The following is a 22663-nucleotide window of genomic DNA, read 5'->3' on the forward strand; positions in this document are numbered from 1 at the left end:
GCGGGGGGTGGTAGATTAAAAAAGTGGACACAATTCCTTTTCTCAGTGAGTTATACGTTTTAGTGTGAATCAGTCTTCCTTGAATTAATTTTCGGGCTGGGGGAATCTCCCAGTTGGAAAGATTACTGAGAGTCTCTTTGCCCTGTGGTTTTGGGCCAAGCTTTTCAGAGCTGTGGAAGGGTCCATGAGGGCATCTCAGGCCTCCATGAGGAAAGCGGGGGCTGAGAGGGATACAGGCCCTCTGGTCTTCTACCCATCAGAGCATGTAGTTTTGTCAACTTTATATATTTAGGCTCCAAACAGGACTTTTATTCCTCTCTCCCTTCTTTTCTTCCTTTTTATTTTGGGAGGAAGGGTCAGGGACAGAAAGTAGTTTCTTCTAAAATACCTAGGAAATTCTAAACTAATTCCATATTGGAAGCTCAAAACCTGCTTATTCCTATAAATAGTTTCCTATCTCCTACTCACCTGCCCCCTGCAGTGGTGAGCTCACTCCTCCCATTTCCATGTTGGTGGCTCTGGCAGGAGGTAAAATCTGCTTTCTAAGGTATTTCCAGGTTCTAGTGCCATTCCATGGCCTAACCAGAGTGATGGTTTTGCTCCCTTCCATGGAGGGCTGCCTCGGAGTGCCCAGAGGGGCCTCGCCACTCAGTGCTCCTTGCCCTGTGGGCCTGGGATTAGATGCAGAAGCTCAGGCCTGCCCTCACCTTCCTTTTCCTTGCCTCTCACAGGCCCTGCCCTTCTCACATCTTATCCTGGCCACAGGCAGCACTGGGCTCTTCCCCGGCAAGTTGAATCAAGTTTGCAGCCAGCAGGAAGCCATTCAGGCCTACGAGAACATGGTGAAGCAGGTGAGCTGCCCTGTAACCAGAGGCAGAGCAGTGAGGGAAGAGGGTGGCCTCTGGAAGAGCAGAACAGCCGTGGAGATTTAGGGCTGCAGCAGGGAGACCCCAGGGGGTATTTGGGGCTGTGACAGTGGTTGTAAAGATGGAGAGTTATTAGAAAGAGATTCCTGGGAGGAGACCTTTAGATCTGTTATCAAAGCCTGTACATGAGCAACGAGACCTGCTCACATATCTCTTGGCGTGTCCCTGACTCCTCTCTTGGAGCTTCCAATTGCACAGGCCTTGTGGCTTATAGAGCAGGCTTGGATCCATGACCTCAGTCAGCTTTCACAGCGATCCTGAGAGGTGGACAGGATGAGTCTATCTATATTGAAGTGGAGACCCTGAGAGGGATCCCAAGGTCAGTGCTGCCACATGAGTAAGGCCAGGTCTTTTCCTCTCTGCAAAACATCTGAGAAGCCTGGGGAGAGCAGACAGGGTAGAGGGTAGGAAACAGGCTTTGAAGTCAGACCTGGGCCATCCATGGTCCTGGGAAAGGAGGGCAGGTAGTGATACTTGCCTCTTGGGGCAGTTGTGAGAATTGAGTAAGAAAATGTGGGGAGACTCTCAGCAAGTGCCTGGCCCTGAAAAAGTACATTTAGACCTCGAATTTGAAATGGGTTCTCCACTCTCGTCTTTGGCCAAGGAACCCCCACCCTAGGCTGACCCATGAGGCAGGCTGGGTTTTAGGGTGCCTTACATTTCCTTCTGCTCTAGGTCCAGTGCTCACAGTCCATCGTGGTGGTGGGCGGAGGCTCTGCAGGAGTGGAGATGGCAGCAGAGATTAAAACAGAGTATCCTGAGAAGGAGGTGGGCAAGCGACCTTGACTTTGACCTCTTAGTAGTCAGCTTATTTCTGTGTTGTCTAAGGAAAATTAGGAATTTGCTCAGGTCCTGGGAGGCAGAACTCCCTTAATATAAAGTGGGAGTGCGTGTTTCCCATCTCCTGCTTTCTGTATTGGGGAATCCCCTAAAGTCCCTTCTCCTGGGAATTTTTCCTGGAGATCCAGGGGTCCTGCCTTCTGGTCCAGCCAGGAGGATCAAGCTCAGGAAAGACACCTTATACAAGGTTAACTCCTGTGTCTTCCTGCAGTGTCCTGGCCTCTGTGGTCTAGATGTAGACTTCGATTACCTCTTTTGCTGACAACTAGCTTGGTCAAAGGCACCCCTAGTTGTTTTTTTGTCTGGGGAAAGCAACAGCTTCTTTGGTCCTTAAGAGACAGTAGCCTTTGCCCTCGACAGCCACATGGGGAAAGCCTGCCGTATAGCCCCTCACTGTGCATACTGGGGAAAGACTGGCCAGCACTACCTCCTGCCCACGGAAGAGTGTCCCTGTTTCCTTTTAATAATAGAGGGGTAGAGCACCTGCCTGGTACTCTGGAGAGAAAGAGAACATCCTGGCAGGCTATAAAAGCTCAGCTGAGGGCTGAGCGATGATTAATAATTATGGGTCCTGGGGACAACAGCTTGCTGGCAGCTGATGCCAGATGAGCTTCAGAGTGTAACATGGAGCCTGTGACTGGATCTTTTTCTCTAGGGAAAGGCAGGTTGGTGTTGAAGAGTAAGATCTATACAGCTAATTTAATTATACAGTTTTCTGATGAATTGTTGGAAATTATGACTGATGTGAAATTTTATTAATTTTGATTTATGGGGTAAAGACCAGTCCGAAGAGGGAAGTAACTCAGTATAACTTCCATGTGTTCATAATTAGACAAATAAGGGCAGTGGTAGTCACCCTTTCATAAGGACTCAGTATGTGTTGAGTTATGTGCTTTATATACATTTTCTCCTTTCATCATTAAAAAATTCTCACTAGTGGGATTGTGATCTCGTCTTACTGAGTTGTCAGGCAGTTTCTGAATAAGTATCCTTGATGGGATTTCAACTCAGACAGTCTGATTTCATAGTCCGAGCTTTGAATACCATTCTAGGCTGCCTCCTACTTTCCTGTGCTGACCCAGAAGCAAGTAGACGTGCCTGAAAGAGCCAATTTGAGAACCAGCTTTAATGTAAATGTCAGTCTGATATACAGTTAGAATGCCAGTGGCTTATATATAGACTGTATAGTCGTAAGTGCCCAAGGATGCTTGAAGATAGCTTTCTGCGTGGCCCTGGGGTGGGTTGTGGAGCACTGGCGCATTCTGAGCGTCCTAGACCAGGAGATGAGGCTCCAGCCAAGCTCTTCGTCAGTTTACTGGCTCTGGTGTTGGGCAAATTACTTCACTTGGGCCTCTGTTCCCTATCCTGTAAACTAGAGGTAGGGAAGGAGGTGGAGAAGATGGACTGATGTGTTTTTAAGCCTTTTCATGTGAGCAGGAGACCCAGTGGTTCCTTCTCTGTCCTGTGGTTGTCTGTCCCCAGGTTACTCTCATTCACTCCCAAGTGGCCCTCGCTGACAAGGAGCTTCTGCCCTGTGTCCGGCAGGAAGTGAAGGAGATCCTGCTCCGGAAAGGCGTGCAGTTGTTGCTGAGTACGTGCAAGTCCCTCCCTGTGCTGCCCCTCTCCTTGGCCTAGTGAGACTGGGCTCACAGGTTCGGTTGCTGTCCCCAGCTCGCTCTGTGTCCTGAGGTTGAGCATCAAAGCCCATTTGAGCCCTTTTGTTCAGCTAGAGGTTGTGTCTGTCCTTGGGCAGGGCAGAGGCCCCGATACTTATAGGATTTCCATGTTGCGGAGGCAGCACTGTCTGCAGAGGCAATTGCTTTAGACACTGTGCAAGAAGCACCTATTTGTTGAATGACTTAAAAATCATCTAAAGGATTTGACCTAAATTATGATGCCTCTGCAGTGGGGAGAATAGGTTTTTTTGGGGTTTATTTTGAGGGTGATGAAGAATGTGGCTTTCATCCAGGGCAGGAGGGAAGAGAACCACCCAGCCTGTTAGAGAGTGGGGCTCTAACTCCAGTGGTGTGACCGCCACACTCGTGGGGCTCCACTTCCTTGTTTTTTGCAGGAAGCCCATCCTGGCTCTTGGTCTCCTTGTACCTCGCTCTGTAGTACTGTGACCACCTTTACTTCTAGGCAATGAGGAGAGTAGACTGGTTTCTTGACCTTCCTTGCCTTGCCTTTGTTGGCGTGCCTGCCTCATCCTGTCTGGTCAGGACGGGATAGCTGACAGCCGGGGAGGAGTGTTGGAAGTCTTCTTCAAATAGCTTTCCCCAGAACGTGGGAAACTCAGCCTCAAATTGCTTCTTGGAACTTTCTTCCCATTGGATCCCTTGGGACCAGTTGTCCAGATTGTGCTTCTGGGGCATCAGAGTGGACTGGGAGAGGGGCAGGGAGGGAAGGAGGGAATGAGAGTCATTGCCTAGTTGGGCCACAATGTCTAGGCCTTTCCTGTGGGTCTCTAGCCTTCCCCAGGTTTGCCTTCACTTGGACCCCAGCCTTGATTAAGAGGCCATCCTCTGCCAGCCTTCTGGTCACAGACCTCCCTCGACAGGTGAGCGGGTGAACAACCTGGAGGAGCTGCCTCTCAATGAGTATCGAGAGTGCATCAAAGTGCGGACGGACAAAGGCACAGAGATGGCCACCAACCTGGTGATTATCTGCAGTGGTATCAAGATCAACAGCTTTGCCTACCACAGTACGTTTGGTAAGCAGGAGTCTGCGCTGTTGCCCTCTCCCGAGATAGTCACCTCACTCCCCAGCCTCCCAAGAAGGCCCCACAGGCCTCTCCCCGAGGAATCGGTACCACCCTGCCTTCCACGTCTATCCCAGCAGTTCACGTCTCTTCTGAATGGTGACATCCAAATTTTAATCGAAGATTCTGGTCCACTCTTGCCGTGCTCTTCTCAGCTGTGACGATGATGACTTAGCCCAAAATGCCCAAAGTGACCAGAATTTTCCAAAATTAGGGCCCGCTCCCTAGTGGTGAGAGGTGAGAACAGGTTTCAGAGAGATGAAAAAGATCTATTTTCTGTTTCATTCCTTGGAACACATGCAGAGGAAATTCAGGGTCAGATCTTTCTCTGTTTACAGATGTGCTGCTCTCCTCAACCCCTGATCCAGACGTTTGGCCACATGAGCTTGGAACAACCATTGGGGAATGGGGGCAGCAATGTGGCCTCATGCTCTTAAAGCTCAATATTGAACTATCTAGCTAACTGGAGAGCAGGTGGACTGATGGCCTCCATGTGTGAGCTAGAGACTCAGTGGCTCCTTGTCAGGCTCCGTGGTTGTTGTGTCCCCATCATTTATTCCCGAGCACAAGTTGCTTATGCTTTGTGCCCTGCAGGAAAGATTTCTCTAATCCCAGAGGAAGGAAGTTAGTCCAGGCCAGGTGTGGGGGTGGGACTGGGGGCTTATAATGGAGAGATCCCAGAATTTAACACCTAATTGTCCTAATGTCATATTTTCAAAGTACCTTAAAATGAAAAGTTTATTATTTATAAAAGCCCTGCAAAATTTACAAAATCTGATCCATGTTCAAAAGAAAATTCAAGACTTGGCTAAATTGTAAACTTAATCACCGTAAGTTAAACTTACAGAGTTATGCATATTATGTAAAATGACACTTGCTGTATTTCTGACCAGTTTTCACCCTGGAAAAGGAACCTTACCTTTGCAGGAAGAGTTCTGAGGTAGGGACTTTGGGCAGAGAGGAATTAGGTGGGAGGCTTGCTTGTGGAGGGCAGCCTTTGGAGGGTGCTTTGAGCAGCACTGGAGCTTCTTTCCACCGCGTTCTGGGGCCACTTAGCACAGCAGCTCAGGATCTTGGTTTCGTGTTGGTTTTTCCTGGCAGATAGCCAGCTGGCCAGCAACGGCACCCTGAAGGTGAATGAGTACCTCCAGGTGGAGGGCTGCAACCACATCTATGCTATCGGTGACTGTGCTGATGTGAAGGAGCCCAAGATGGCCTATCATGCTGGTCTCCATGCCAGCGTCGCCGTGGCCAACATCGTCAACTCCATTAAACAGAGGCCCCTCAAGGCCTACAAGCCGGGTAAGGGAACCCCACATGCTTCATCGTTTAGAGAGTTGGGGTTAGACATGGCGAAGCCTTTGTGGGCTTTGAGGTAACTGACCGCTAGGACAAACTTTCAAAGCTGGTGACAGAACACCCCTGTAGAGCACTTTAACAATATTTTGGGAATTAATAAATAAATCTTGGAATTGCAGGCCCATGAATGGTGAACAAGATTCTAGTTTGTGCCTCTGCTCCACAGGCGCACTGACCTTCCTCCTGGCCATGGGGAGAAATGACGGTGTGGGCCAGATTGGTGGCTTCTACGTGGGACGGTTCATGGTCCGGCTGACCAAGAGCCGGGACCTGTTTGTCTCCACAAGCTGGAAAACCATGCGGCAGTCTCCGCCCTGATGGAGAGGCTGGGCGGGAGATGAGGTACTGCCACTGCCAGGTGAATGGATTGCTTGACAAATGGTGCTCATCTGACAAGTGCCAAAGGGCAAAAGCTCTTTTTCTGGGATAAGATGCCAGTGATGTCCTGACTAGAAACACAACTTACAGAAAACCAAAAATGGAGAGACAGAGATAGAAATTTTTAAAAAGACACCCTCTAGAGGATTCTTTCTGGGTTTGGAAAGGTCTGCTTGCTGCATGCTGGCTGAATGCTTCACTTGGTCCTGGGGAGGGCACAGTTGGCCTCCCAGGATATACGTGTGCCTGTGCACATGGGGTGTGGCATTCAGAGCTCTCAGTGTAGGGTGGAGAGCGGGGTCTTCTGGCATGGAATCCTGTCTGTAAGGGCAGGAAGGAGGGCCTACAAAGTGAGACCAGGTAAGGAAGCGAAGCTGGGGTGGAGGTGGCCCGCACCCCAAACTCTCCCTTTGTTCAGGTGCTAGGGAAGCCAATACATCCTATAACACCAGGTTGTTAATAGGAGCCTGATTTTAAACTGTTAGTCCCTAGTCTTTAATCTTCATGAAACTTTCTATATTTCTATTTTTAGATTCTGATTATATCCTATGTTATATTTAAGAAGAGAGAAAAATTTCCCTTCTGGTTAGTGCATCCTAACAGAGTGAGTTTTTACAAAGCTATCAGGAGTTAAGACTGAAGCTTGGCCTGCCAGCCTCTAGAAGTGTTTAAGAAAAGGCAGCTGAGCTAATGTCACCTTTAGGTGGGTTGCCATCTGATTGATATTCATGGAGCAGCTGAGGTGGGGGGTTAGCTGGAGGGTGGGAGGTGGGGGTTAGCAGGTGAACCCCTGCATGCTTTCAGGCTGTTGTCATGGGCAAATTTATGTGACAAAGCTCCAGCTGATGTTGGGGGACCCTGTGGGAACCTTTGCAGTTTGTGCTTCTGGTTGCCTGGCCAACCTTAATGTCACTTATCTGGAGGCCCAGCCATGTGGCAGTAATGCCTACCACCAGCAGTGCTAAGGTATATGAATGACTCCTCTATTTGTGGGGGAACTTCCAATCTGGAGGAGTCCATTTCGGACCACGTAAGTTAACTCTCTACAGCAGAAGTGGTTGATAAATTCATCTGAATAAACTCAGGCCCCGACCCTGCCAACCCTCCTCCTCTCTGCCCATTTTTGATGGTGGCCTCTGGGTACTTGGCCAGAGTCCTTGGGCACCAGCCTCACTGGGGTTCTCAGTCTATCCCATCTGGGCTGTGGCCCAGGCCTGAGTGAGACATTGCCTTCCAAGGATGGCTGTCCCGCCGGAGCTCCGCCCAGGGCAGTGTTCCTGTGGACCACGGCCCACCAGGCCTCACTTCTGGAATCAGGACCTGCCACCTGAGAAACAGGCCATGTTGTGCTCTCTGCCCTGGGACCTAGCATGGTGGGAGTCTCAGCCATTGGAGACAGGCCTTGTTCTATTTATAACATCCTAGACGTGTCCACTCATGAGGACAGTTTTCCAAACTGAGGAAAATGTCGCAATAAAAGAATATGTTGTAAGAAAGACACTGGATCTTTTATTTTTTTCGTTTCATTTTCTTTTTCTTAAAAAAACAAAACAAAACAGAAAAAAGTCTGAAGTAAAACCTTTTAAAGAGTAGTTACAGATATTAAAGGGGTGGGGTGGGGGCACTAAAACAAAAGAAAAGCACCAGTGAGATGCCTTTCTAATTTTCTTCTCCCCATCACTGAATACAGACAGCCAACAAAGCCCGAGTCACGTTTATGCCCTCCTCCCTTGTAAAAGGAGAAATAGAAGACTTAAGAATTTTGAAAGACTGTGTGTGTGTGTGTGTGTGTGTGTGTGTGTGTGTGTGTGTGTAAAAGTCAGTGCTATAAATCTAAAACGAAGTCTGTTTTTTTAAAAAGTTCTAAAACAACAGGGGGAAAACACATGGAAAGACCCCTCGTGGAGACCTGGTTTTTAGGATTGAGGATCTTTTTAACAATATAAAATGCAAAGGGCTCCTTCTGTAGGCGGGACCTGCTCCTGCAGCCTTTGCCACCCGCTTCCCTTCAGCTGCCCTCCACTCCCCTGCGGCACCCTTCCTCTTTCCTTTTAAAAAACAAAACCAACTCCTACGACTTTGATTTTCCTCCGACTCCTGTTGCAAAGTGCAGCCGTGGCTGAGGCGGCTACTTGGTGTCGAGCTTGGCCATCTCCTGCACGTAGATGCCGATGCTCTCGCTGTCGAAGAGCAGGAAGTAGACGTTCTTCAACGAGGATGCACTTGAGTCGTCGAAATGGGCTGAGATGGCTTTGAGGGTTACCTGGGCGGCCGTCTGTTTGGGGAAGCAGTTTCTGTGCCGAAGAAAAAGAAGGGCCTACATCACTTTGGTCCTCTGGATGCATGGAGTAACTCAGCCTTGGGCAGGAGGAATGTAGGTCTTTTTTATCTTGGCACTGGGCCCTGGTTTCTATTGCATGGGGTCTCACTATGTGCAGGTTGCTCCACTCATAATCTCCTTTGATGCAAGTCAGAGGGACAGCTTTGGGGGACAAGCAGAGGATGTGTCTACACTTTACAGGTGACACACTGACTCAGAGATGCGGTGGTTTTAGCCAAGGTCATACATAGGGTTGGCTCGTGAGCGGTACCCTGTACTTGAATCTACATAGCCTGACTCAAGTTGGGCTCAGCTTTAAAAATACTACCAATTCAGCATTTCAAATACTTGGTCTTCGAAAAAAGCACATAAAGTTTTTTATTAGCTCCCTCAAAACTGGTTTATGTCATAAATGGACTGTTTATTAAAGGACAAAAACGTATGCTCGAAAGTGTAACTTCCTAATTCTCTTATGCTCTTAATCTCATCAACTCATAGAGATGTGCAAATATCATTTCAGCAGCAGTGACTCCGGACAAGGCCCCAAGCATCAGGAAGCCATGATAAAGCTGTCTTCCAGGGTGGGCCATGGCACCAGTCTCGGTGGACATAATCTATCGTGGTCATTTGGGGTCAGCCATCAAGCCTGCTTGAGAGAATATAGGATGGGCCTGCATAATATGAATTCTCACTTGTATGTAGTGCCCCAGTCCAGAACATCATGGCACATGATCCCAGCTATGCAAAGAATTCAGCCCACAGCCTCTGGGCTGGGCTGTGGAGACCCAGTGCTACTTGTTTAGGTTGGGATAGGATTACGGCAGGAGGGTAGGTCTCTTATATTCCTCCTGGCTTTCCCAAGACTCGGCTGTAACAGATGTCTTCAGCTTATAAATCATATCTGTGTTACAGGGGCATCAATCTCTGTTAAGAGGGCATTCAAAATTAAAGCAATAACTTGCTTTGGCTATGAGCAGATGTGAGAGGTAATGAGAGGATATGCTGCACGTGAAGATATCCTTGTTATTTACCAGAAATACTGCTCTTGTGCCCAGTTAGAACAGTCATTTCTCCTAAACCCCCAAAGCAAACCCCAGGTGAGAGCCTTTCATCTCTCTCGGTGTACATGTCAGAGCCTCAGCCTCCTGCCTTCCTGCTCCAGAGGCAGTAGGTCTGGGGTGAGCCTGAGATTCTGCATTTTACTCTGGTGGGGTCGCTGCTGCTGGGCCATGGACCAAACTTTTGAATAGCAAGGCCTTCAAGCCTGATGTTTTCTGATCATGTGTTCTAAACAGAAACAGCTAGTGGGAATGTGGGTTTTGAACTCTCAAAAAAGTACTCTGCTTCCTGCTCCTCAAAGCTGCCTCTCTCCGTGTTTTTTGAAGGACGGAGGCTGGGTTTCTTGCCCTATGACCCGATTAGCATGCTTGGCTGAGCTGGTAGCCCTTGGTCATGCCATCTGGAATGGCCAGAATGGATGTGAATAAGTGGGAGAGCTGCCGGTTCCCAGGGAGAAGACTGGAAGAATAAACTCAGAACCTCTGCTGCCTGCCTAGAGAAGTGCCTCTTACCTGCCACTGGGGAAGGGTGGGAAGGCAACAGACTTTAGCTTCTTGTCCTCTGCCGCTGACAGGCAGTTTTTGATGGTCTCTTCAAGCTGCTCTTCACATTTGTCGGAGCCCCACTGAGGGATGTGACAGTGGATGACAAATTTAGCTGCAAGTCCGCTGGATTGGCTGACGGCGGCTGGGACATGAGAAAGAAATGCTGCAGGTTATTTCCTAGTCTTCACCTTAAGTCAGGGGGATAGGACGAACCTCACATGTACCTGATAGGTGTGGGGGGCACAAAGAGGCGATAGGGAAGTTGACAGGACAACGAATGTCCCATGCCTCCAACTACATGTTTACAGAGAGCAGGAGCTATGTCGGAATTGTTATGGACAGTCGGCACAAGCTTCACATAGATGCGTTTATAGCTGATGTGATGGCACATGACTTTCAAGTGGTCTGCCAACTAGTTTAGTCAACCTACTCATGATGGTTCCTAATCGAAGGTACACATCAGAATCATCTCTGGTGGCTGTGGTAGGCTGAGGAGTGGCCTCTCCAAAAAGTCCACACCCTAATCCCTGGCACCTGTGAATGTTACCTTCATGGCAAAAGGGACTTTGCAGATGTGATTCTGTGAGGGATTCTGAGATGAGGATATTATCCTTATAAGAAAGAGGTAGGAAGGTCAGGGTAGGAGAAAGTGATGTGATGCTGGAGCAGAGATCAGAGATGCTGCCAAGAGCCGTGGAAAAGTAGCAGCCTAGAGCTGAAAAAGGCAAGGAACAGCTTCTCTGAGAAGGAAACAGCCCTGCCAGCACCTTGATTTTAGTTTTTTAACACTGCTTGTGGGCTTCTGACCTCCAGAACTCTTACGAGAATACATATGTATTGTTTGAAGCCACTAAATTTATGGTGATTTGTTACAGTTAGGAAACTAATGGCTTTTAGACATTTAACAAATAGACATGTACACTCCCCACCCCCTACCCCAAGATCCTGACGTAGCAGGTCTGGTGAAGGTCTTGTGCTAGTGACTTAGAACTCTCTGTAAGTTAAGAGCCACTGCTCTAGGCCACACAGTCTCTCAGACAGGGATTGTCTTTTGATCACTTCCACATACCTGAGAAGCCTGCAGGGAGCAGGCATTCACACAGGTTGCGACTTGTGCCCCAGGCCCACCAAATGCCAACAAATTCATCACTCACTCCTGAAACCCGATTCCTCTTTCTCCCATTCTGTCACTGGAACACCAGTTGGTTTCCTCAGACTTGTCTCATTCCAGGACCATCTGCTTCATCTCCACCACAACCTCTTGCCCCGTCCCATCCAGCTTTCTGGCTAGTCAGCCTGGACTGAGCTGTGTTCTTCCAGAGAAAAGTTGTGTTTGCTTCTATGTCACCTGGGGCACTACCAAACCAAGATCACGTCCCACTGATTTCCCTGCCTGAGGTTTTTGGGCCACCCTGGATTCTGCTGCAAATCTGGAGGAGTACTGGTTTGTAGTTCAGATTCTCCAGTGAGGCCTTTCCCCTGCTCGGTCCACCCAATACCAAGGTCAAGATACATATTATTACCTTTTCTGCATGGTGAGTTCATGTCTTGCTTGCTGTTAAACTGAACGTGTCCTGGCTTTATGTGGGGTCTCCTACTAGACACCCCATCTGGAAATCTATTCTTTTTAAATGGTATATACAATAGGGCATATTTTACAAGTGATGGTGTTTTGAAACTAAATGAAATATGATGTTAGAACCTGATGAATTATATCCCCTTTTCCAGATTCAACCTCACCAATCCCTTCTTCCCAGGTGGCTACCAGCCCCAGGCCACAGAGACTTAGCTCTAACAGATTAATACTAGTTTCTTAGCTCGTGATCGCTCCCTGCAGCCCTTTCCTTCCTACTGGATTCACTTGTTTCTCCCAGCGAGGCCTTCTGTAGTCCTTTAAGTGAGCATCTGTGGATTTCTAACCCTCAACTTTTCCATGTCCGAATTGTGCACTTCCCACCTTCCGTCTTGAATAATAACAAAGCACCATGTGGGATTCTTGGTTGACAGGTTTTCCCTTCCGTACTTTGAAGATATTTCTTTCCCGTCTCCAAGCATCCTATGTTGCTTACAAGAAAAGTCCACTGTCAGGATAACGGTCTTTACAAACTATCTGTCTTTCCTTTTGGGTTGCTTTCCAAGTTTCTCTTTATTTCTAAATTTCTGACGTGTTACCACAATGGGCCAGGTTTTGGATTTATTTTCATTTATTATACTCAATATTTTCAACCTGAGGACTCACATGTTTCATTCTGGAAAATTTTCAGCCTAAATACTGCTTTTCTACCTTGTATTTTCTGCCTCTGGAACTCTGTTTAGCAGTATGCTGGAGCCTCTCATTCTATGTAGAGCAGCTCTTTTTTCTTTCCTTCCCACCCTGTCAGGCAGTTTTCTAGGTGCCTCTCCCAGAACCCCCAGATCCAATCTCATATGGCCAGTTCAGGGCTCTGTCTCAAGATCATGTAGGGGTGTGGCAGATCCAGACATTGAGCCAGTGGGCAACGTGGCCCCAGGCCTGGGTGAGGGGCTCCCTGCTCCCTTCCGCTACCCTAGAAAACAGATTTCACACAAGCCACAGCCCTGGATGGTGGTCATAGCTAAAGGCCATGGAGTTTTGTCCAGCATTTGCTTTCAGCACTGAGCCTGGCTCCGGTCCCCTCTAAGTGTGAGGTGACTCCAGCCCCATCACTATGTAAGAGCTGACCTCCTGAAGGTTCTGCATATTACCAGACTTGGAGCCCAGTGCCCGCAGCTTAGACCTCCCTCACTGCTGCCACATGTAGCTCTCCTATCCCTGCCCACACGTACGTTTGTCATATTTCAATGTGACTCTGTCTTAAAATTTTAAATAAGAAACTCTCATTGCTATATGTATGGAGAGTGGTGTGTGCAAACTGTAGAGCACTGACTCATGTTCTTTCCTGACTGGAACCTCCATTACTTTTCCAGCAATCAAATCTGATCATGACAGTCCCCAGCGTAAACTTTCAAAGGTGCCTCTTTCATCTACATAGGGTCTTCTTCCATCTGCTGCTCCCTGTTGGATCATGACCTGAGCCTTTTCACACACAACACCCCTATGGTCATGATATCTCTGCCCCTGAGTGGGTCTTACACCTTCATGGAGCCTCCCCAACTCCTCCAAGCAGAGGGCGAGCACTGCGGTCCTGTTCCCATCTCTCTGTGCCTCACTTGTGTGTCTGTCTTTCCTCTTAGACTGTCCAGTGCTTGAGAGCAGGAGTGGGATTTATTATCTTTGGAGCCCCAGCATGAGGGCAGTAGTTGGCACTGGCTACCTGGTCACTGGGGGTGGTGTGGGTGGGGACACAGATTGGAGTTGGACCCGCTTGTCAAAAAGTTACCCAATAGGCCTGAAAACAGGTGTTCAGATAAAAACTTGTGCACAAATATTCATAGTGGCTCTATTTACAATAGCTAAAGGAGGAAACAACCCAAATGATGAATGTATAAACAAAATGGAATATTATCCGGCCCCAAGGAGAAATGAAGTTCTGATATGTGCTACACCATGCATGAACATTGAAAAAATTGTCATGTGAAAGAAGTCAGACACAAAAGGTCACATGTTGTATGACTCCATTTATATGACATGTCCAGAACAGGTGAATCCATGCGACAGAGGCAGAGTGGTGGCTGCCAGGGCTGGGGGAACGGAATGACTGGTTAACATGAGGTTACCCAATAGCAACAGACTATTTTTGGGTGACCTGATGTAAACTGACTTGAACTATCCAGATACTTTATAGTCCCCAAAGTGTATGACACGATCTACAAAGACTTGTTGAAATTTAAAAAGATAGCATTCTGACTAGTTATGGCATATTTTGCTTTGCAAACTGATTACGTAGGAAGCTAGAGAGGGAAGTGGTGGAGCCATGCAGGGAATACAGGCCCAATTCACACTTACCTTCAGCAACTTCCAAAGGGCCCTGGGATTTGCGGAGCTCTTTTACTGTTTCCAAGAACTCTTTTCCCCCAGCCTTTTCCAAGGCCTTACCTGTGAAGGAGAATAAGGGGAAGCCACTGTGGTTGCTCTTTTCAATATCATTAATTACACCGTTTGACATACTTTTACTAAGCCAGAAACAAACAAACTACATTTGGAAAGTAGGAATCAAACTTTGCAACTAAAATCCTGATTTGCCAGTGGTCACTGGTGGCAGGGGTCTCTGGCCTCTGCCAGGGGTCCCCAACACTGGTACCAGTCCTGGTCCGTGGCCTATTAGGAAACGGGCCACATAGCAAGAGGTGAGCAGCGGAAGAGCAAGCGAAGCTTCGCCCATGTTTAGAGTCACTCCCCAGCACTAGCATCACCGCCTCAACTCCACCTCAGATCATCAGGCATTAGATTCTCATAGGAGCACCGGTCCCTGGTGCCAAAAAGATTGGGAACTGCTGTAGTAGGACTTAGATTCTAGCAAACTCTTTTAAAGGACCTTTTAAGGGATGATTTGGCCATAAAGTGGTCTCATAACATGAATCCTGAAGATGATTCTTTTTTTTTTAATTGAGGCTCCAGTGTTCTCTTCTTTGGGTTTAGTACCTGCGTTGTGTTGGTTAAATTCAGTGTTTTGATGTGATGGCAGCGTCCCACACTGTGGGGCATCTCATAGACCCTCTTGTCATCAGCTCCTAAGCTTAGTTTCAGAGCCACCCTTGTGGATGCAGTCTCATTGGGGAGCCCAAACCCAAGGTGACCGATGGCTTGGCAGGAACCCCTAGGTGGAGAGCTCTGGAGTCTTGTTCCCATCTCACCACCACCAACATGTTGTAAGTCCTTGAGATCAAAGGACAGACACAGGCCAAGAGTAGCCTGGAATGTTGTCCCCCAAACTGGGCCTCAATTTTCAATGGAAAAATGCAGAGATTTGAGTCGCTAATCGCTGAGGATCTTCCTGCTGGGAGAGTCCTTGAGTATTTGATATTAAGGCAATTCCCCACTCAATATTTCAGGGAACCCCCAGGAGATGGCAGGACTCTATCTCTGGCCCAGCATGAACCCTACCTATGTGCCCCAGGGGATCCTCATGCCTCTGAGATGACATAATGGTGTTTCGTCCAGACCAGGGTGACTGCTGATGTCAGGTGAGAGGTGAGGTATTTCCTCTCATATATGTCCATCTTCTGTTGAATTTGGTGATCTGGATGTCTGGGGCAAGTTTTAACTTTCTCTCTTTATGGTTATGAGTATTATTATTATTATTCAGTTGAGAGGCTTTCCTAGAGGCTCGGTGATGGAGCCTCCTCACTCCACACTCAGACACTCAGGTTTATTTGGAGAGCCACAGTGTATTGTGCAGACCAATTAGAAAAAATGTCAATTCCAGCAGTCACTCGCCCCTGGGATGGATCTGGGGAGGGGGCTTCTTCATCAATGTGCTTGGGTTTCAATGATAGAATTTGGAAATGGCGATCATGGGCTATGCTGAGTGCCCTGAAGTCTCCTTTCTGGCCCTCAGACTCCTGGCCAGTGTCGATCTGTGAGATCACAGAAGCCTGGAGGAGGCCAGGTAATCAAAGCTGGTAGCCAAGTCCATGCTGAGGAGTAGGGGAAATAGGTTTAAGTTGCTTCACTCAGATCAGGGGTCAGATGGGAACATGTAAAAGGCAAGGTGAGTGCACCCTCTTCCCTGAGGACTTCTAAGAATAAAGCAGCCCGGAGGGTTGATGAGGGGACTTATTCCCCGTGGAAGCATTCTAGTGAAGAAATGAAAAAGGAATGGTAGAATGAGAACATCCCCACTTTGCAGCCCCTATTGAATGGAGAAACCTAGAGAAGAAGCACCCACAGGAGACAAACAACCAGGCCTTATGTGCCTCCTGATGGAAGAACATCTCGTTTGATCAGGTTGTCTTGCCAAATATTTTGAGCTTGAATCTTATTAAACCTCCAGATCAACTATCAACTTATAAGAAAGACAAAGAAAAAACACGTTTTAACAACATCAGGAGGATGCAATCAATAAAATCCAGATTGTGGGAAACCCTACAGGAAAAATGAATGGCCCAGCTTCCTCAACAAATAAATTGCAAAAAAAAAAAAAAAAAAAAAAAAAAAGAGAGAGTGAGAGAGAGAGATCGGAAGGTATGGGTTACAAAAAAACTTAAGAGGCTTATCAACCAATTGCAATATGTGGACTTATTTGGATCCTGAACCAAATAAGCAAATTAAAAAAAATTATTGGAGATTTATGACATAACTGGAATTTGAATACTGACCGATATTTAATGATATTAATGTTTTTAATTGTGATAATGGTATTATGGTTATGTTGTTAAAAAAAACAGCCCTCAAGCAGGGTCGGGCCTGGTTAGTACTTGGATGGAAGACCACCTAGGAAGACCAGGTGCTGTAGGTGTAAAAAATAAAAAAAATAAGGGATTGTAAGCTGACAAGGTACTTGCAATCTGTGAGGTCAACCAAGGGCTGCCTCGCCTGAAAAAAAACAGCCCTCATTCTTCTGAAATATTCACAGATAAAATGATAGGACATCTGGGGGGATGTGTGTGGGGGCAGAGCTGAAAAAGACTTGGTCATGGGTTGATCATTGTTACAACTGGGTGCCTTGGGTTTCATTATACTCCTCTGCTATTTTTGTATAGGCTTGAACTTTCCAGTAATAACATACGATGTTTTAAAAAGAATAAATCAGGGCCTTATTTGCATGGAGTTATTGGTTTAGGCAATGGTAGTGGAGATGGTAGTAGAATCATCATGGGAGGGACCCTTTCTAACAATTCAGCAACAATAAAGATTATCATTTATCAAATGCTTATGAGCCCAGCACTGACAGGTGAGGAAACTGAGGTCCGGAGAGCTAAGAAAGCTGCCCCAAATCACACAGCTAAGAAGTGATTTATAAAATCCAGGGCACAGACCCAGGCTGACTCCAGAACTTCCCTGCTGGGATCTGAGCTTGAGTTTTTCCTCTTATATGAGAATTCTTTCTATTCTACCACCACCCTGCTACCTAAAAAAAAAATTTAAAAAAAAAGAAAAATCATTATTGTTTTCCTATATAAATATGCAAACTACAGTATGATAAAGTAGGACAGTACCACTTGTTTTCCTTATGAGAAGCTAGGAAACACTTCAAAACAGAGCTCAAGATTAAGGCCACCAGGGCAGTCTTTCCACAGAGGCGTGGAGTTGGTAGGACCTGAGCTGGATTTGAAGAGTAAAGAAGGAATTGTCACCACCACTGTTTCTGTGCAAGAGAAGTCCTGTATCTCTGTAATAAATCCTCCCTCTCTCCACTGCTGTCCTATTTTCTTTCCAGCAAAGCAAGTGGCTTCTGATGCCAAGTGGGAAACATAAGTGAACCTGGCAGTCTGGGGCCACTGGTGCTGCCATCTAGGGCTGAACTACTAGCAATTGCTTCAAGTCACCTATCTGAAGCAAACCCTGCATCCCAGGGACAAAGCCCTTCTTTGCTCACTTCATTGATTCAGTGAAAAGGTTATGCCACTTCTGTGTTGTGAAAATGGATAAGACAGTGACCATTTAGTATGATATTATTTCTAGTACCCTTGATGGCTTACCTTCCCAAGCCCCTCCACCTAGCCTGGTAATAGCTCCCGCCTTAAAGACGACCTAACTTTTCCCAGAGGCCCATTTCCCTTTTACCAATGGTGTTCTTAATATTTAAGCTTAAAATACATGTAGAGTTTTACCCAAAACATGTACAACAATGTTTAAAGCATTATATAGTCCGAACTGGAAACTAGCCAAATGCCACTAGTGGTGGGATGGATTAACAAATTATGGTATGTTCCTATAGTGGAATACTATACAGCAAAGAAAATGAACGAACTATAGTCACACTCAACAATATGGGTAGATTTCACAAATATAAAGTTTAGCAAAAAGAGCCAGACACAAAAGAAGACATACTGCATGATTTCATTTACATAAAATCCCAAACAGATGACATCCAGCTCTGCTGTTAGAAGGCAGGATAGTGGTTACTCATGGACAGAATGGTGACCAGGAATGGGGAGGAGGGAAACTTTTAGGGTGCTGGTAAGGTTCTGCTTCATGATCAAGGTGCTGGTGATTACAAAGATGTGTTTGTTCACTTTGAGAAAAATTGACCAAGCTGTGTACTAATGATCTGTTTGTATATAACACTTCAACAAAAATTTCCAAAACATATGCAGATTTAAAACAAAATTAGTTACTCTCAAGTAATGCTGTTGAACTACATAGAAAAGGCAGAATTTGACATGGGACCCCAAGCATGGGATATCCAGTTTACAATGACAAACTTCACAAGAACTTGCACAAAAAGTGGGCTCTACTATGGCACCTCTACCAAAGTCTCAAGACCTTACCTATATCTTCTTTGAGGTCAATTTCGGCTGTGGTTGGGTGGACAATGCCCTCCACTCTCATAGAGCCAATATGGCTGATGTCACTCTGGGTCAGGGACAGCTGCATTAGGAGAAAAGGACAAAGAGTGTGGGAAAGATGAAATCCTATTAAAAATCTTCATATTTTACATCATATCTGATAATTCTCTCAATTATTTATACTGAATGTCAACACAAAGGGCTGTACGTGGAGCAACCATCTTAAGTTTCTAGGTGTTTGGTTTACAGTAGGTTTTTTTGAGCTCAGTGGATTTGATTTTCACTCTGAGGTTAGCAGCATACGACAGATCTTTTCCAGGAGCAGAAATGGGATCTCCCCTTCTCTTCCTTTCCCTATAGCCCATGCCTTCGTTTCTCATTCTGGGTGGCCCTTGTGTGTGGTGACATTTTCTTCGAGTAGCACCTGTGAGAGAAACCCAGGGCTTGCCCTCTCCTCTCCCTTCAGTTCCCTGCATTCTTCCCAGAACGGTACAGACTTTTGGTGGAGGGATACAGAACGGATGACCTTGCTTGAAAGAAGTGATAGGCTCCAGGATCCTGACCTGCCTATGACTGGCCACCTTGCCTTTTGGGGACTACATTCCTAGGGTTACACTTGTGAAATGATGCCCTTTGTGCTCCTAGCTAAGTGGAATGGAAGCATTCCCCATCGTCTCCTTATGTGAACAAGAACTTAATGTTCGCCTAGGTAAGTGAGAGAAAGCCCAGGTAAGTATGGACGGCTCCTAGTGGGGACATAAATTCTACCTCTTTGCTTCCCTGCTTGTAATGAATTAAGACCCTGACACATATACGTTCTTCTTATAACATGCTCTTCCCAATTGCTTCAACAGAGGTTACCATTGTCTCACTGTCAGGCTGCAAACATTCAGCTACCAGAGATATGATTAACTGTTTCCTCGTGTATCGTATTTCAGTCCCAGTTGACTTAATAGATAAATTGTCTGTTCTATAAACTTTATGCTGTGGGAATGAATTATTTGCATGTCTGGCTGGCTTGCTGCTGTGCTGCTGAAGACCATTCAAATGTATAGCCCTGTTCGTTTTCTTTCTGCAGTTGAGAAAGGCAAGCAGACTAAATTATTGGCAAATAATTCGTTTCTAACCCCAGGGATATTCAAGAAACATATTTCTATTTCCTTTCTTTGACAAATTAAATTGAGCCATGTAAGGTGGACCTCCCCAAGCTGTTTGACCAAATCAGCTATGAGTATTTTTGGTGGGCACAGAAATAACTTGGGCATGGAAAATTTTGAGTAAAACCAGTAATACCATCCTATTTATAGACCAGAAAGATTCTATGCTCACCTTTAGCTGACCAACGTCAGTATGAACAAGTCTCAGCACTAAAGAGCTTGTTCTCTCTCACAATGCAGACATTACCATAGCTCTTTAGTTTAAAAATGAATAATTCAAGATCAGAGTGAAAGTCGGATTATGGGAGCCAGGGATGAAGGAGGCAGCATTGCTTGTAAATAGTAGGTTATAAAAATGCGATTGTGCTTTACTACAGCATGGTACAATTCTTTTTATTACCTTCTGCCCTAGAACAAGGCTCTTAGAAGACAAAATGGTGAATCCATCCCCTGGCCCATCTTCAGAAGTGGAATTTGAAGTTCCTTCTTTATCACTGTCCTTTGCTTTGGACTGTGGGGAGAAATCAGAAGGACAGATGGGAAATCATCCAGAAAAAAACCCAAAGTGGCTTGAGTAAGCGTGTCACATGGCTACCACAAACTTGCACATGAAAAGAAGTGGTTTGGTGTGATGTTCTGCTGTTCTCAATGGAAGGAAACAAAGGAAAGCAATATCAGGGACACAAAAGAATGCTGCCAAAAATAAAGTGTGTTAAAGAATAATGTCTGTAGTCCTCACTCAAACCTGGATACAGGTGTTATTCTTGCTCTTTGCAACACCTACGGCTTCTGATGACAAGCATCAGAACCAAATGGGGTCATTCGAGCACACTGCTCAGCTCCTCTTCTCCCTAGGATTTTCCTGGGGCACCGTGGCAGTGCACTGAGCCCTTATATAATCTTTCATGTTGTCACAGAGGTCTGTGGAATGAAACTTTGACAACCCCTGAAGCAGTGCTGTCCAATGGGACGTCCTGCGATCATGGAAATGCCCATCTGTGCTGCTTAGTGCGACTGAGCACTCGGCTAGTGCGACCAAGGAACACATTTTAAATTTGATTTAGTTTTAATTAATTTAATAATTAAGTAAATTGATTTAATAAATTAAATAAATTGATTTAAATTCAAATTGAAATAGCCAGCGGTTACCATGCTGGGCAGCATACGAAAATATTATTCCACAAAGGGCATCTCTGAGCTATAACTACTTAGCATACCAGGTTACCCAAAACATCTGAAATCCCATTGACTGGACTTAGGCGACTATCTTAGGGGACACTAGAAATATTTTAGAGTGCAACATGGAGCTCTGAAAAGCAGAGTTCCAAGCTATCGCCTCTCATTTAAAATTTTGGCGGGGGCAGTGGAAGGGATCTGGAGACTTGAAAACCACTGCACTTTGGGTTTGGAGATTTCTAGTAGACGCTGCCTGATGATTGGAGCTCTAGTCTCAAGGGCCCCATATTCTTCTCCATAGACATTCTTGTCATTTTCCCCCAGCGCCAAGCTGCGGAGAGTCTCCAGTCCTTCAGAGATGCCGGCTACACCCTCATCTTTTGATCATTCAACTTGCCTCCTTCTCAGAGTCCCTGGCTCACAGATACAACCTGGCTCACCTTTTTGGACGTCCGTGGTTTGGCAGCCTTGGATTTCTTGCCCCCCTTCTTTCCTGACGTGGCCTTTCTTCCCCTTTTCTCTGGGGGCGGGGAGAGGATGGTTTCCGACTTGCCTTTGGTCCCTCGCTTTTTGGCCAGCAGTTCAGGGTGAATTCTGGGCAGGACACCTCCACTGGCGATGGTCACTCCTTTTAGCAGCTAAAGAGAGACATGCATGGACTTAACAGTTCTAACTGTTGGCAAAACAAGGGTTAAAGCTGGTCTTTGCTTTCCCAAAGAAATTGCATAATACAGGGTTTAATTGATTTTCTGTTTCACTTGCAGAGCTGTCCCTGTAGGTATCAAGGCCTCCCATGATCTTGCACAGAAAGCAAAATAAGCAAAGCAAAATGAAAGGGTATAGAAGTTGAAACCAGTGATGTTGCCCCAGGTTCTGAATTCCAGACATAACAGAGGATAAAGAGCTTCACATGTGGAAGCACAGCTTGACAAAATGAGGTTCAAAGGTCAATGCTAGGGCTAGACCCAGTAAACGACAAACCAGGTCTCCATACTCCTTTGTCACGCATTCCATCAGTAAAATATGTTTGACCGGGCACCTCCCAAGTGATATCTGTTTACTTTAGCTAATTGACATGGACTACTCTACTAAAGCATTCTGCATATCTGAAAGCAGCATTACTCCAAGTGTGGTCTGCAACCAGGGCTGGTCCACAAACTGTTAGTTACCTGTCTGTGATGAAGTACAGAAATTACAAGGAAGAGAATAGAGACTTTTATGGAAAATTGACAGAGGCATTGTATATCTATTGGATCTAATAAAAAAATTTTGGCTCGTAGTTTGTATTTTTTGTTTTTTATTTTTCTAGTAATTTTTTAATTGTATATTTGGAAATTATCAGTCCATGATAGACTGGAAATAAGAATCGCTTCACCACAGTTTGAGAACATATTAGAAAATAAGTACAAATAAAAATTCTTATACTATTGACCTGCCACCTTGTGCATCCTTGGGGGTCGGGGGACATTCACTCCACTTTGGAGTCAGTTCTAAAATATATAGGCTCAGCTCTAACATATAAAGAAGGACTCTGGCCCTCATCGAAATAAAGCATCAACGAAATTTGGGTGAAGAAACTGAAGAATAACATGTGTGCACTTCACTTTCCCTGGCATCACATGAGCTTCCTTTTTTAAAGAGAAAAAGACGGTCTGGCCAGACCCAGAATATATAACAAGATCTATTCCAGAGGCATTTTAATTTGACTCTGAATGATATGACTGCAGAATTGGTTCTTCTTTTATATGATCTGAATTTTTTTGGTATAAATGTGA

General features: G+C 46.0%; 2 protein-coding genes across 10 annotated transcripts in view; one reads left to right on the forward strand and one right to left on the reverse strand.

The window, feature by feature from the left end:
• AIFM2 (apoptosis inducing factor, mitochondria associated 2) overlaps nt 1-7757 on the forward strand; it is a 15084-nt gene extending 7327 nt beyond the window's left edge. For 2 of the 7 annotated variants that reach the window (XM_006915555.3, XM_025049338.1), the window contains 6 exons: nt 732-851; nt 1602-1694; nt 3249-3357; nt 4324-4476; nt 5626-5826; nt 6050-7757. In XM_006915555.3, the coding sequence (XP_006915617.1) occupies nt 732-851; nt 1602-1694; nt 3249-3357; nt 4324-4476; nt 5626-5826; nt 6050-6201 (828 nt within the window). In that variant the 3' untranslated portion in view covers nt 6202-7757. The remainder of the gene's footprint in view (nt 1-731; nt 852-1601; nt 1695-3248; nt 3358-4323; nt 4477-5625; nt 5827-6049) is intronic. The other 5 variants (XM_015592237.2, XM_015592240.2, XM_015592239.2 and 2 more) reach the window with 5 other exon arrangements.
• An 11-nt stretch (nt 7758-7768) lies between these two features.
• LOC102893172 (core histone macro-H2A.2) overlaps nt 7769-22663 on the reverse strand; it is a 45780-nt gene continuing 30885 nt past the window's right edge. For all 3 annotated transcript variants that reach the window (XM_025049340.1, XM_015592243.2, XM_006915556.3), the window contains 6 exons: nt 21329-21526; nt 20113-20223; nt 18538-18637; nt 14111-14200; nt 10153-10327; nt 7769-8555 (listed from right to left, as the gene is read on the reverse strand). In XM_025049340.1, the coding sequence (XP_024905108.1) occupies nt 8390-8555; nt 10153-10327; nt 14111-14200; nt 18538-18637; nt 20113-20223; nt 21329-21526 (840 nt within the window). In that variant the 3' untranslated portion in view covers nt 7769-8389. The remainder of the gene's footprint in view (nt 8556-10152; nt 10328-14110; nt 14201-18537; nt 18638-20112; nt 20224-21328; nt 21527-22663) is intronic.

The sequence above is a fragment of the Pteropus alecto genome, unplaced genomic scaffold (genome assembly GCF_000325575.1).
Source record: "Pteropus alecto unplaced genomic scaffold, ASM32557v1 scaffold155, whole genome shotgun sequence".
Lineage (NCBI taxonomy): Eukaryota > Metazoa > Chordata > Mammalia > Chiroptera > Pteropodidae > Pteropus > Pteropus alecto.